The sequence below is a fragment of the Vigna radiata genome, chromosome 3 (assembly GCF_000741045.1).
Source record: "Vigna radiata var. radiata cultivar VC1973A chromosome 3, Vradiata_ver6, whole genome shotgun sequence".
Taxonomy (NCBI): Eukaryota; Viridiplantae; Streptophyta; class Magnoliopsida; order Fabales; family Fabaceae; genus Vigna; species Vigna radiata.
In genome coordinates, this window is record NC_028353.1 from 907,195 (window position 1) to 921,656 (window position 14,462).

A 14,462-nucleotide genomic window follows, 5' to 3' on the forward strand; every position below is an offset into this window, starting at 1 on the left:
CACATCAATTTCATAATCATGGCTCTGATACCATAGTAGAAAGTGAGTTTTAAGTCTAATTCAACCCTACAAAATCGGTTTGTAAGGTGAAGATTGCACCTCACTTATATATTATAAATTGACCTTATCTTTAGTCGATATGAGATTTCCAACCAAACATCTTAACATAAACATCAAATTTGATATATTTTAAAACAATACATCAACCAAAAAGTTAGAAAATGTTCTCACTCAATTTTACACATCTATATTGTGTTTAAAGAAAACATAATACCAACATAAAAATCAAGATATTATGACTAATTTATCTTTGTATCAACATCATCCATCTTAAGTTTATATAAAAAATAAATTATTTATTTTACTTGTAATTATTTGTTCTAAATTAAATTTCAACTCAAAAAACACAATTATTCAAAATTTAAAGACCTAAAGTAAAGTATTCAGATATAAAAAATAGTATGAATTTAAGTTGAATTTTTTCTTAACTAACCCAATCAAAATGGATTTTGTATATTTGAACATATTAACATTTTTATCCAAACATGTAATAACAATGTCAAATGATTAACTAAAGTGTAACAAAGGGAAGAAAGAAAGAAATAAACTTTTAAAATTGAAGATATACAAAAGTTACAATTGAGAATGTTCATCAGCATTATGTATTTAAATTTCATCCCCTATATCATAATTTTTTTTATTATATTAAATAATAACAACTTCTTTTGCAGGGAAAAAATGTTTTTCGTAATAATTCATTTGAGTGGAACAAAATTTAAAAATAAATGTGATGTATTAAAAAAAGACTAGCAAGTTGATTCATTAGCAATGTGTATTTGAATAGTAACTACTGTATCCTAAGCTTTTTTTTAATCATACTAAGTAATAAAATTATTACAAACAATGCTTTTATTTCTCGTAGCAATAATAAAGTTTGAAAATAAAAGTGATCTTTTTAAAAAAATTAAAAAATATGTAATTTTATTTACGATAGTATACAGTGGTAGACTCAAGATTAGTTGACTATAAGGGCTGATTTCACAAAAAAAGAGATTAGAATTTTTATAGTACCGAGATTAAATTAAGGTTTATTTGAGGGAGCGGTGACGTGGCAGAGGGTTTATTTAGTTCATTTTACAGTGAGCGCACCGGGTGCACATTAGCGCACTTCACGGAGTGTGTGAATGCATATACCCAGAACCTTGCGCACCCTAAACTAAGCCACCACCGCACCAGTACAAGCAGCACCTTCTTCTATTCTTTGCCCAGACTTACCAAACCAAACTCTTCTCTCTTTTCTTATCTCATGGTTTTCACTCTCTCTCAAAATATCTTCCTGATTAGGGTTTTCTCCATTCCCAATGCCTGCTAATTCTCTTTGCCAATTCCCAACCCTGCCAGCTCCTTCGATCCTTCACCTAAGTTCCTTCGCCGTTTTCTTTTACGCTCCGATTCGGAGCGAATCCAGAGCTGCTTCTTGCCATGCCGCCTAGTCGGAGAAAGAGCGGAAAAAAGGCGGCGGCGGCTGCCGCCGCTTGCAGTCGGTTTAAGGTCGGCGATCTCGTGCTTGCTAAGGTTAAGGGGTTCCCTGTTTGGCCTGCGAAGGTGAGTGCTTCCTGCTAATTGTTAAGTAAATGCTTGAGTTTTCGGATTGATTGTGTTTTTCGGTCCAGAATAACACAGCACCGCCCCCCCCCCCCCCCTTGGAGTGCGTATTTTGTTGGTTCTCCTTTGGTGAATTGTGGTGCAGTGGAAGTGTGCGAATCGATTAATTTGGGTGGTGTTTTGTTTTAAAGTGTATATTGAATTTTATTGAAGTTTTGGGGTCTGACCTTGATTATCTAGTTTGTCTTAGCTTAAGTTATGTGTAAGTGGTTGCCTGTTTTTGTTTCAATTAATTCGGATGTTTTTATTTATGTATTTTATTAAAATCTTTTGGGTCTGACCATGTATGTAGTATGCCTTTAGCTTAAGTTTCTACTTGTTTTGTCTAATTTTGGTAGTACATGGATACTGGCTTAATCAAATAATTATCTTGTGGAAATATTTAATGAATGACTTGGTTGGGTGTAGAGGCTACCGGAATTTGGTTAGGAACAAATATGAAGAGGGTAAGAGACCAGGGGCCGTTGTTAAACAATTCAGAGCTTTACTTTTGCATTTTCTGCTGTCCTTTACAGCTTATACGTTTGTTATGGACAGTTGGGCAATTTTCCTCCTGGTTTGGTTTGTATTTTATGATAATTTTATTTGCTGATTAAGTTGTCTTTTATTTTTGGGGCAGGTGGATGAGCCGCGGAAGTGGGGTTACTCTGCTGATCGGAAGAAAGTATTTGTTTACTTCTTTGGAACCCAACAAATGTGTGTATTCAAATCCATGTCTCACATGATTGAATTGCTATTGGTATGCATATGGTGTTCATGTTTGATAAGGGAATGAATATAAATGATGAAATTTCAAACCAAGTTGTTTTCAATGGTATAAGTATGATGTGACATGGTTCATATCTTGTTTGACCTAGGGATTCTGTACGGTTTAATTGTGGTATTCTTGTTCAATTTTAATTCTCTCAGTGTTTACTGGAAATAAGATTTTAAAACATAAACACAGATTTTCCCTAAATCAATTCATGCAAAAATTGACTCTTCAAAGTCTTAAATCTCAAAATTTAGCCAAATGAACCCTATCAACAACCTACGATAGTAATATATATGATGTGATGTGGTATGACTTATTATTTTAGAGTTCTGCTTATGGTGTTTTTGTGGGTAGAAATGTTTATATACTGGATTGCGAGTTAGGCTTCGTGACTGTGAATGCTCGGATATGAAATGTTTTGGTTTCTGCTTGGTCCTCAGTGTGTTTTTTTTTTTTTTTTTTCTGTAATAATTTTCCTTCTGTTCTTCATTTTAGATTCTTTTGGCTCTATGGATTTTATGTTTTCTTTTGGCATCCTCAAAATATTTTTTCTTGCTAAATTCACCCTGTAATCTTTCCTTCAGCCCTGTTACTACTTATTCTTATGGTTATTAAAACTAATTTGGAACTTTTTGTGGTTCTCTATTTAGTTGATTTACGAGGAATTTTATTATCAAGAGACGAAGAAGGTATTCTATTCATAAGAAAACATGTCCTAAGAATAATACCACCCTCGTGATGTAGTACACTTGCACCAAGTATTTCAATTAAGTGTCTATTTTTTCTTTCTGTTACACCATTTTGCTGAGATGTATTAGGACAAGTGAATTGATGTAAAATTCTATGTGAGCTCAAATAGTTGTAAAATTAGAAGAAAATACTCTTTTGCATTATCATTTATGAATGTTTTGATAACTTGTCCAAATTATTATTATTTTTTATTTCACTTAAGAAAGATATAAACGTAGACAAAAATTCAGAACATTCTTTCATTAAATAACCCCAAGTACAATTGCAATATTGATCGATAAGGTAACAAAATATTGGTCACTAATGTCGGAGTGAATGACTAGAAAAAAACATATTTACATATTGATTTATTGCTTGGGAAAAAGGATCTGACATGTTTTCTGTATTGATTTAAGACTTTAAGTTTACTATGTTTAGGAGCCATTTTGTTTTAATTTTGAGAAGTGTGGATAACCTAAACAAGCATGCAAAAATTTAGGAGAAGGTCAGGCAAAACAAGACACAGTTGATCTGATCCCAAAATAGGACAATCCTCTACACACATGTCCTTTGCCAATCAGTCAATCCATACATGCTCCTGTTTAAGCAAATGAATTGATTTCAAATGTGACAACAAATTATGACTTAGTTAATTGACTTAAAGGGATACGGCTAAAGGGGATACAAGAATAAATACAACAAATTTTTATTTAAATGAGAAAAGGAAACTTGACCAACTTCTTGAGAAACAACTTTGGATTTGTTGGCTAAGGTTATGAGATGAATACATTTAGGAGAAGAATTAGAAGAGAACAAGGAGGTATTAACATAAATATGATCAAAAGTGTGTGAGTCAATTATCCTTAGATTTTGACTTTCTATGGATTGTGAGATATATAGATTTTTGAGAAATTGGGATGTGTGGAAGATTGTGCTTGACTGCTGGATTTTAACGTCAAATATTCTTGCTATTCTTCATTAGGAAACTTTGGTTCAATTGTTTTGGATGTGAAGATATTTTTTGTCTTGTTAGGAAAGCCATGGCAAGAGTAACAATTTTTTGTCTTTAACTCCTCAAAGTAGATTGACATTCAACAATTAAAGATGTCATCTTATGTTTTGTCTATTTGAGAGATGGCAGTTTATGTACAAAATCATGAAGTCTCTGAATGTCATTTGAGAAGATCTTCTAAGCCTTCTTCCAAAAGGATTTACATGTTTTGAGGGTCCATAATATATTAGGTTCAATAGGTTGCTACAACAGAGCACAAAATTGCTAGTTGAACTTCTTTCACTGTTCAACACTTGATGATATTTCACTGCTGTCTTTTTTCCAGTTGATCATCAAAACCTTAGCCAAGAAACCAAAATTCAATACAAGCACACTAAGATAAATAACTTTTACCATTAAGTTTTTTAGAAGTAATTGTTGGAACCCAAAAAATGAGTATTCCATAGCTCTAGTAGAAACCAAAAAGCCAAGACGAAATGGGATTGTTTCACACATTTGTATGCATAAAAGAAAAGAGTGTTCTTGAAATTTTTCTGAAAACAGGAAATATGCACTCTGATGCTTTTCCATACTTGCAAGATTCACAATGCAATGTGTTTAAAGTCCAAACTCTCAGGCAAAGCAGGAAGCGTAGATTTCTTCAAATGGACTAAACTAAAAATGCTTTAACCACAATTCATTAACACTAAATATGAGATTTTATAGGCAGGACAAGTAATGGATAGCTGAGAACTCTCTGACACAATCTATGTGATGGTAAATACTTGCCCTCTCAAGATAATGTAGTTGATTAATGTATCCAGTCGTTGTCCCTACCTGGTGATGTTTCCTGAAATTCACTAGAATCATAGTTTTTGGATCAGAATGACATTTTTCGATGTAAGTGTTGACAAGAGTTCATTATTTTTCCCCCCTTAACAGTCTTGGACTTTTGGTCAGCAGCAAAGATGGAGTAATTATTAAAATTGGGCTTGTAGATTTTAAAAATTTGTGAGGAGCGAGTCGCTATTTACAGCTGAATATATGGGTTATGTCATTGGAATTGGATTATTAATCTTTAAATAGTTACTGGAAATGTATTAAGTTACATGACTAGTCACTTTTACATTATTAGCACAATACTTTCTTTAGAGTGATTGTGGATCGTGGCATGTGAGGCAGAGAATTCAGTATATGAGAAGGTTTGTTGAGAGAACCTAGTAATTACTTGAATTGTACCCTTAACAGAATGAACAACAGAGCTTAAGCGGATGTTAAAATTTAAAGACAGTTTTGTAGCTTTTCTTTCTGTTGAAAGTAGGAATTTGAAGGTGTCACTTCCTTTTCTTGGCTGCTGTTGAGTTAGCTTTACTCTGTCTCTGTTTTAACCAGTTTAATTTCCCTGATGTTCTGTTGGTATAACTATACCATAAATTGTCTTGGTTCAGGGCTTTTGCTTGGTTTTGGTCTATACCATTTTTATTGTTTTCTCTCTGCATTAGTGAGAGCTGAATCAGTGTTGGATTGAGAGGCAGGGGTATTCTATCCAGTATATTTGTATGCTTAGACCAGCCATATGAATTCAAAACTCAAGCTCTTCTTCCCACTTAAAAGTCTGATTCCAGCTTTGTCTCCTGCCACAAACCATTCTTACATGAAATTGGATGTGGCAGAAAGGTTACTTAGTTTGGTATGAACAAGTCTTGCCTTAACTCAGATTATAGCCACATTCTGAGCTTTCAAATAAGGTTTTAGACATGTCTCATATTTTGATGTCTCAAGTTGCATAAAATTCCGAGATAACTCAATCTGCACTGAGTTCAGCTACTGGTTGTGATGAATGTATGCTCTACGTTCTCATTGTTACTCTAAGGTGGATTGTCACAGAGATGCAAAGCCTCTGCTTCCCATTTAAAATTAGCACCAATCTTGTCCAATGTTATATAATTTTTGCCATCCAGTTGTACAGCTGTCCTCAAATTTACGAGGCTGTAATTGGACTATTTGTTTTAAAGGGTTCTATAGAATAGGCTGTTGCACTGATGGGGGCATTGGGCTAAGGAAAAAAAGGAAGGATGGTTGCACCTGAGTGCCTTGAGTCCCTGTAAAGGCTATGATAAGATGTGCTGTAATAATTTTCCCATATTTGAGTATAGGCACTCTCCTATACTTAAAGATAATTGGTAACTAGAAATAAGGTTCAAATTTCTGCATACTTGTTGATAGATGACAAGTTTCTACGTAGTTATTAGATCTGAGGAAATATACGAACTAGATTCCTTATGATTAAATAAGGTATGATGTGAGTTAATATTGATTAAATCATTCTACATCCATACTTAATCATGGAAGGAAGTGACTTACACCAACTTGAAAGGGAAGAATAATAAGTTAGGTGTTGAAATTTTAATTTCTATTTCTTAGTTGATGATTCCATTGACTGAATGTAGATTGTTTTGAATATAATTTATTTTTAAGCTAACTGTAAGACTTCATAACTGTGTTGTGTTGTGGAATCTCTCTCAACCTTTAATTATTTCCCCTTGCACAAGGCTTATATTTATACAGCTTGAAAGTTGTCTTAGTTTGGAATGTGATTTGGTTTTTCAGAGCATTCTGTAATCCTACCGATGTAGAAGCATTTACTGAAGATAAGAAACAATCTCTTGCCAAACGTCCAGGAAGGGGTGCTGATTTCGCACGTGCGGTAAAGGAGATTATTGAAAGTTATGAAAAATTGAAGAGTGATAATCTAGATGATGACACTAGTTCTGATGGTGAAGTTGCCATTGCAAATTTATCAAATCCACTTGATCCATCTGCAAACCTATGGTCAAAGGATGAGATCAAGGCTCCTTTGGCAATTGATTCACAAAAGGAATCTTCAAATTGTGTGATTGGCATACCTGAGGTAGTTTGTGCAGCTGAGGATGCTGTTGAATTGAGGAATGAGTCGGATAATGTAGAGGCATCATTGGATGAACCTACTGATAATGCTACTGTGACTGCAACTGTAAAATCACCTTTTCCAATTACCCTGAGAAATGAACCAGCTCGAAGGATTAGAAGCACATTACAGGTCCAAGCCTTTGTTGTACCTTGTAATGATGGTGAAAATATCGGTGATGGTAATAGTGATGACTATGTATTAGCTGATGCAATTCTGAATATGGATATACGAAGGTGTAAACATACCAGGAAATCTCCTAATATCTTAGGTTGCGATGATACTGATTCACTTGCATTTGCCTCAAATCTTAGCATGGAGGATAATGGTTCTGAAATTATTACTATAAATTCTGATGCCTTTACTTTAAATGAGGGGAGTAGAATAGATTGTAATTTAAAACTTGAACAGTCTGAGCCTTTTGAGTGCCCTGAAGGTGAAGATGATTTGAACAAAGGTCTTGATCTAGAAATAAAGACTATAATCAGCAAGAAGAAAAGAAGACCAAATAGGAAGAAAGAAACTAATGATGCTGGTGCACTGAATGCCAGTCAAACTTTGCTGAATATGAGTGAAAATTCAAAAGAGAGATGCCCAGACCAAGATGGAGATGAACACTTGCCCTTGGTGAAACGAGCCAGAGTTAGAATGAATAAATCATCAACAGAGGCAGAACACAATAGCACTATAGAAGTCCAGGTGAAGAGTGGCGACGAAGATATTACTGACTCACCACATCAGCTAACCACATCCTCAAATTGTGAAAATGGTAGCCATACTGAAGTAGGCTCATTAGTCTTGAAAGAAGCTTTGGTTAATATTTCTCCTTCCAACTTAAAAGCTCCATGTTCAGAAAATGGTTCTCATATTTGTAAAATTAAGAAAGACCAAATGATTGGCTTTTCTGTAAATGATGAAGCTGCTCTGCCTCCATCTAAACGTATCCATCGTGCTTTGGAAGCAATGTCTGCCAATGCTGCTGAAGATGGTAAAGCCTGCATGGAATCATCATCCTCTATAGTGGCATCAACTGGTAGGTGCTGTATATCTACTATCAAGAAATGTCCTTGTATGACTGATAATAATGAAGGAGGTAACGATTTAGACCTTCAAAGGTTGGATTCTTGTGGCATTGATTCTTCTCATGTTAGTGTATGTAGTTTCTCAGCTCGTTCAAATACAATTATTTCCATAGAGAATGAGTCATCTATAGAAGTGGATGAGCAGTTGGCCAAGTACGACAATGAAATCGGGAAGGATGCCATCCCTGGTGATAGACAGCAAGTTGGTGAAGATCTTAGTGATTCTGTTGTTTGTTTTCCTTCCAAAATAGTTTCTCAAATTCACTTACATGGCAAAATTTCTCCTAATCCTGATATGAAATATTGCCAAGTTGGGAGCAATCAAGATTCACCAGTTCCATCCTTGTTACCAAATTGTGATGGCAACATCAGGCCTTTGAACCATTCAGATGCATCAGATACATTAGAGCATGACGGAATAAGTCTTGATCCTGTGTTTGGGGCCAGTGAAAGTGATAAATTATTACCTCAAAACGGAATTAACGTGCCCCAGAATGTGGTGGTTGTTTGTGAGGATGTGAAGCAAGTAGTTGGTGACAGCAAAAAAATTAATGACACGTAAGTTATTTTAGCTTGTACAGTTTACTTTAATTATTTATGCAGATTTGCTTTTTTATTTCTTTAAAGAATTTTTGTTTTGGAGAGGCTAAAATTTTAGCCTGAGTGAAGCTCTAAACAAGCTGTTTTCAGTCTACACTGAAGCATTGAGTTTCAAATATTGCTCAACCAAATGTTGAAGAAGTTATAACAGTCACAAACTTCATGCTTTCCTTTCTCTGTTATGCTATTATTGATCATTATGAAATTTGACAGGATGAACCTTTGCATTCCTTGTTTTGATCATACTTGTGCAAATAGTTGTTTTCCAGCCTAAATTTTTAGTTGGTACAACTTCTGATTAAGAAGAGAAAGTAAGCACCTACCTATAGCACTGAAACTAAGAACACGAGTTGAGTTATTTTCCTTACTCAGGAAAAACAGAAAAGAGAATACCGCTCTCAATGAAATAATTTTAAGCCCTCATGTATCTAGTATAATCCATTTGATTTTCATGCATAATGTCTCCCTATATGCTTGCCCTTTCCTCATCACTTTCCACGTGTTGTGTGGTGAATCTTCCACCTTACCCTTTCCATTAGTTGACTGCCACCTTCCCCAGCTTGTTCTTCTATCCATTTCCACAAACAGCGCTATTGGGTAAACTTGTCACCCTTCTGTTGTACATCCTTTTGATTGGGGTCAATGAAATTCAATCACTGGGGGTCATATGATAAACATATTTTAATCAATCTGTTAAAGGTAATGCTAGTAAATGAAAAGAGAACAATTGTGTGATGAAAGTATTGTATGGTGCATTTCTTCCAATTCAATAAATCTTGTGTTATTATTTCTTTTCAGGCATGAGGTTGTTAAAGAAGTGAAATTTAAAGGACAAGAGGAGGATATGAATTCTGTTTCAATATCAAATGATTATTCAGGTGAAAAGGGTAATTTAGGGATTGTGTCAAGCCCATCTTTGACTGATGGCAGAGTCTGCCTTCCACCTGGTTCACCTCCAAACACAACATCAGTCTGCAATATTTCTACATCAGACAGTAGTAATATCCTTCAAAATGGAAGTTGTAGCCCTGATGTACACCAAAAAAACACTTTATCGGGTCCTACTGATGGATGGAAAGATGGGATTGTGGCAAATGAACGATCAAGATCTGTGGGCAAGTCAACTGAAGCAGGAGATGCCGCTTTGTTGTACTTTGAAGCAATGCTTGGGACATTGACAAGGACAAAGGAAAGTATTGGTCGAGCAACACGCATTGCTATTGACTGTGCAAAGTTTGGCATTGCAACTAAGGTAATGTGATGGTGCTTTGTAGATTTTTATTTACTTCCATTTCAATAGGACATGTTTGACCATTGAACTGCTAATGCTTTTTTGATTATATTAGTTTTACTTCAGTCAAGGGAACCCAATAAGACGGGCTTAATAGTGGAGGGTTGGGATAGTTTGTATAGGGGCATAGGTTTAAATCTTGATGGTGTGGTGCTGCCGTTGTATACACAAAAGAAAGCTTTTCATAGTCTGTGTGCCTTTCAAGGCCTTTGCTTTCTTGTTCTTCAATGTGAGCTTGGTTTTCTTTGCTCTTTTTATGTTTTTTAGAGGTTCAGGATGTATAAAAACAAGGTGGTTAAACTCGAGATTCAATCTAGACTGGAAAAGGGGATACAAATACACAAATCGATGAGTTGTAACATGAAGTGTAATATTCTGCAATGTATAATCTTCATATATATGCATATGAAAGTCAATGACTAAACCGCATACAAAAAACTCACAAGTCATAAACATCAAACAGAGCTGCTTAAAATACGGTTGTAGTACCAACCAAGTGACTACTAGTGCAAAACACTACACTTGAAAACCTAGACTAGACCTCTAAAAAAGATCATCCAATCATAATCACTCAAGAGATCTTTATTTCTTTGGACAACCTCAAGGATGCCAGAGAAGAGCTCTGGTTGCAGTGGTTCATGCAACGATTTTGGGGCTTGGGTGAGAGAGAACCAGATTTTGTCCTAGGGATTGAACAAGATGCAGGGATGTCAGGTCAGTGAAGGTGTTTCCCTATGTTATTAGTGTTGGGGTTACAGAAAAGTTGTTTTGGGGATTAGGTTTTATGGGCTTAGGATTACAAAAAGCCCAAAATGAAAAAAAAAAAAAGAAACTTGACTCACTAGTGAAAGTTGGCACATTAAACGTGATCCATGCAAACTTGGAAAGCTCTCTGATTCCACCAATTTTACAGTTCCCCATGGCAAGTCTACCTATTCTGCTCAGCGGTGATTATGAGCAGGGACGAATAGAAGGCTGAATTGAACTTATTCGTGTTTGTGGATTATAATTATGACATTTTGGATACAAATCTCCTGGTAGAATTTGGATTTCTTTAGGAGGAAACATTTGGTTTTGTGATAACCAAAATATTGGAGTCAGTTTCATTGGGCATGCTTGGATCTTGAAGATTGTCTTGTGCCTGTAAAACCTTTTTCTTTCCCTAAATTATTGAAGAATAAATTGCTTGATGGTTTTAGATTAATGCTCTCTTCTTTTGGACAGTCTTCTAAATTATTTCATCATTTTTTTCACTTGGGCATCATTCATCTCGCTTTTGGCATTCCAGTCTAGTTTTATTTGTCCTTGCTTAAATAAGTTTGAACCAATATGTTTAGAATTAAATCTTACCATGATGGGAATTAAAAACTTGTCTTAATGATATATGCATTTTTCGGGGGGCTGGGCTTTGGGGATGTATTCTAGGTGGTTGAAATTCTTGTTCGTAATCTGGAAATTGAGACGAGCCTGCATCGGAGGGTGGATCTGTTTTTTCTTGTTGATTCTATTGCTCAATGTTCTCGAGGGTTGAAAGGTATTTTTCTTTTTCAATTGTTGTTTCTTCTTGAATCTTACAAGCACAACCAATAGAACATGTGCACATGTATCTGTTGATGATGTAATCATAACAGAACTCATGGTATTAGTATCTGTTAATGTTGAAAATATATTTATTTTCCAGGAGACATTGGTGGAATGTATCCATCCGTCATGAAAGCAGTGCTGCCACGTCTATTGTCTGCAGTTGCACCTCCTGGAAATGCTGCAAAAGAAAATCGTCGTCAGTGTCTTAAGGCAAGTTAATGAGTTTTTTCCTGTTTACTGAAGTTAATCCGAGATGTTCTCAAGTCTTCCCTTTGAAATATTTTTTTGGGTCATTATCCTTGTTAACTTTTCCTCCCAATTATGTAGGTATTAAGGCTATGGTTGGAGAGAAAAATCCTTCCAGAACCCATTATTCGGCATCATATGCGGGAAATAGACTCATATAGCACTTCAGCTTCTGCAGGTGTGTTCTCACGCCGTTCATTAAGAAGAGACAGGCCTTTTGATGACCCTGTCAGAGACATGGAGGGCATGCTTGATGAATATGGAAGGTGTGATGCATTATTGACTCTGCTTTTCTCCTACTTCTTTAAGCGTGTTAACTCAAGTTGCATTTGGTCTTGCAGCAACTCAAGTTTTCAGCTACCTGGATTTTGCATGCCCCGAATGCTTGAAGACGGAGGAAGTGATTCTGATGGAGGGGAGTTTGAGGCTGTTACTCCTGAGCATGATTCTGAAACACATGAAGTGCAAGAAATGGCTCATGCAATTGAAAAACGGAGGCATGTGTTGGAAGATGTCGATGGTGAGCTAGAAATGGAAGATGTGGCTCCCTCTGTTGATATTGAATTAAATTCAATTTGTAATGTTGATAGAGTAAATGTCCCAGAGTTTGAGAAGAATCTTACGTCATTTGCTCCTCTTTTGCCACAAGATGTGCAACCATCATCCCCACCACCACCTTCATCTCCACCACCACCACCACCACCACCTCCTTCTCCTCCACCACCTCCTCCTCCTCCTCCTCCTCCTCCTCCTGTTCCTCTACCTGCACCCCCATCTACTGCACAGCTCACATCAGCTACCTCTGATCAATTTCATGTTGCGGTTGATTCAAAAGGTTTTGAAGATTCACTGGTATGGTTTACACTTTTTCTTGTTTTTTCTAAACTCTGTAACAAGTTGCAGCATGTGACAACTGATGTCATAACCTTTTCCTTTCTACTTGGACTTTGCTTCTTTTTGCAGACCGTGAAAGTCAATGCACTGCATCCTATGGCTCAGCCCTTTGTTGAACCAAGAAATGGTCAACCTGCCAGTGAGGCAATGCAGTATACTGTCCATGAATGTAGAGACAAGCCAATGCAGATGCAGGCGTCTACTTGCTCTTTCAACACTCTCCCTATACAATCAACCGAAATTTCCAGGAACGCTGATGGTGGTACTATGCATAATAAATGTTACTCGATACCTCCACCTCACCATGTGCCATCTAATCAGTTTTCTTTTGTTCATGGGGAACATCGTATGAAGTCTCAAAGGGAGGTTCTGCCACCCCTTCCCTATTCCAATGATTACCACTTTGTTCCCAGTATGAAGAGAGAATTTGGTTATGAAAATCATGAGAGATTAAAACCTCCTTCATGTGATTACCAAGAGATATGGAATGTTCCTCCTTCTTATGGTAAGATTGCCAAGTATGCTTTTGGATTGTCAATTTTGAGGTGAAGGTTGCAGGCATGCCGTGGTTTTATTTGGTTGTATATGTATTAGTAATATTATCTTTCTTGGGATTTCTGCTTTCAGGTCCGTGGTATCATGATAGAGGTGTGACTGCTCCTTATGGTTGTCATCCAAGTGAACCTGCCTGTTTTCCGGGTCATGGATGGAGATTTCCTCCCCCAGCACTGAATTACAGGGACTCCTTGCCTTTTAGACCTCACTATGAAGATGCAATTCCAGTAGCAAACCGAGGTATATACCCCCCCTCTGACAGATTTTCATCAATCTCTAAAACATCTTTATTATCTGATGTACATATGTTATTGGAATTCTTAAATATTACGTGTAATTTTGAATTGAGGTTTATGATAATTATGTTTCAGGCCCAAGTTTTTGGCAGCCCAGGTGAAGAGAAATTACCAATAAATGGAGGTCGGCATGCTTCTGTCTATTCGGAGGCTTGTTTGTTATCCTTCACTAATTAGTAACCATTGTTACCTATAATTCACTCATTGAATGTTTAGATACTACCCACATTTTGGCGTGGGTCCTGCTTTTGTTTAGAAGAGGTGGTCTTGATTCCATCTTTCTGTACATGGAAGAAAAAATCTTTATAGAGTTCCGCGGAAACTGCACAGAATATGGTCACAATTTGCTAGATTTGTATATAAACATATATATTGCAGCCTCTTCTGCAGAATGCAGAGCAGGAAGAAGAGTCTCTGTACAGTCGTTGGAGAACTGTAGCTTATCTCTAGGCTGTCAATTTATCAAATTCTTTTGTTGCAGATTATATAATTTATTTCAAGGAAGCTCTTAATGTTGGTGATCAAAAATACAAAATTTGTTCAAGGGCTGTTTCCTGAAATTGTTTTCATAATATAGAAAAAACTCCCCTTCGGTAACTAAGATGAGTTAGCTGTATTCTACTTGAGTATTGGCTTTATTTATTTATTTCTCAGAAATTTCTTTTTGTTATGCACTCAGTGGGAGTACTCTGCAGCCTGTAATTTGATGTCTAATGATAAAACCTTGGCCTTAAATTCAAATGTCTGGGGCCATTTCTACCCTCTCCATGCCTTGTTAGACTTGATTAATGTTGTTGGTATGTGCAACTACGCAAGTGTACCGTCTCA

The 14,462-nt window shown here is 36.1% G+C and overlaps 1 protein-coding gene across 1 annotated transcript; it reads left to right on the top strand.

Moving 5' to 3' along the window:
* Nucleotides 1-1,142: 1,142 nt before the first annotated feature.
* LOC106757629 (protein HUA2-LIKE 2) lies at nt 1,143-14,260 on the top strand. The gene is made up of 11 exons (XM_014640346.2): nt 1,143-1,605; nt 2,285-2,361; nt 6,750-8,726; nt 9,567-10,020; nt 11,485-11,593; nt 11,741-11,853; nt 11,971-12,155; nt 12,231-12,741; nt 12,853-13,288; nt 13,411-13,578; nt 13,710-14,260. The coding sequence occupies exons 1-11, from the start codon at nt 1,483-1,485 to the stop codon at nt 13,733-13,735; spliced, it is 4,179 nt and encodes a 1,392-aa protein (XP_014495832.1). The 5' UTR covers nt 1,143-1,482; the 3' UTR covers nt 13,736-14,260.
* The last annotated feature ends 202 nt before the right edge of the window (nt 14,261-14,462 follow it).

What these genes read in the sequence shown, in the direction of transcription:
- LOC106757629 (XM_014640346.2), top strand. Translation starts at nt 1,483, where the DNA reads ATGCCGCCTAGTCGGAGAAAGAGCGGAAAAAAGGCGGCGGCGGCTGCC. An exon ending in ATGTTCTCGAGGGTTGAAAG is followed by an intron (nt 11,594 to 11,740) that starts GTATTTTTCTTT and finishes TTTATTTTCCAG; the next exon opens with GAGACATTGGTGGAATGTAT. An exon ending in ATGCTTGATGAATATGGAAG is followed by an intron (nt 12,156 to 12,230) that starts GTGTGATGCATT and finishes TTGGTCTTGCAG; the next exon opens with CAACTCAAGTTTTCAGCTAC.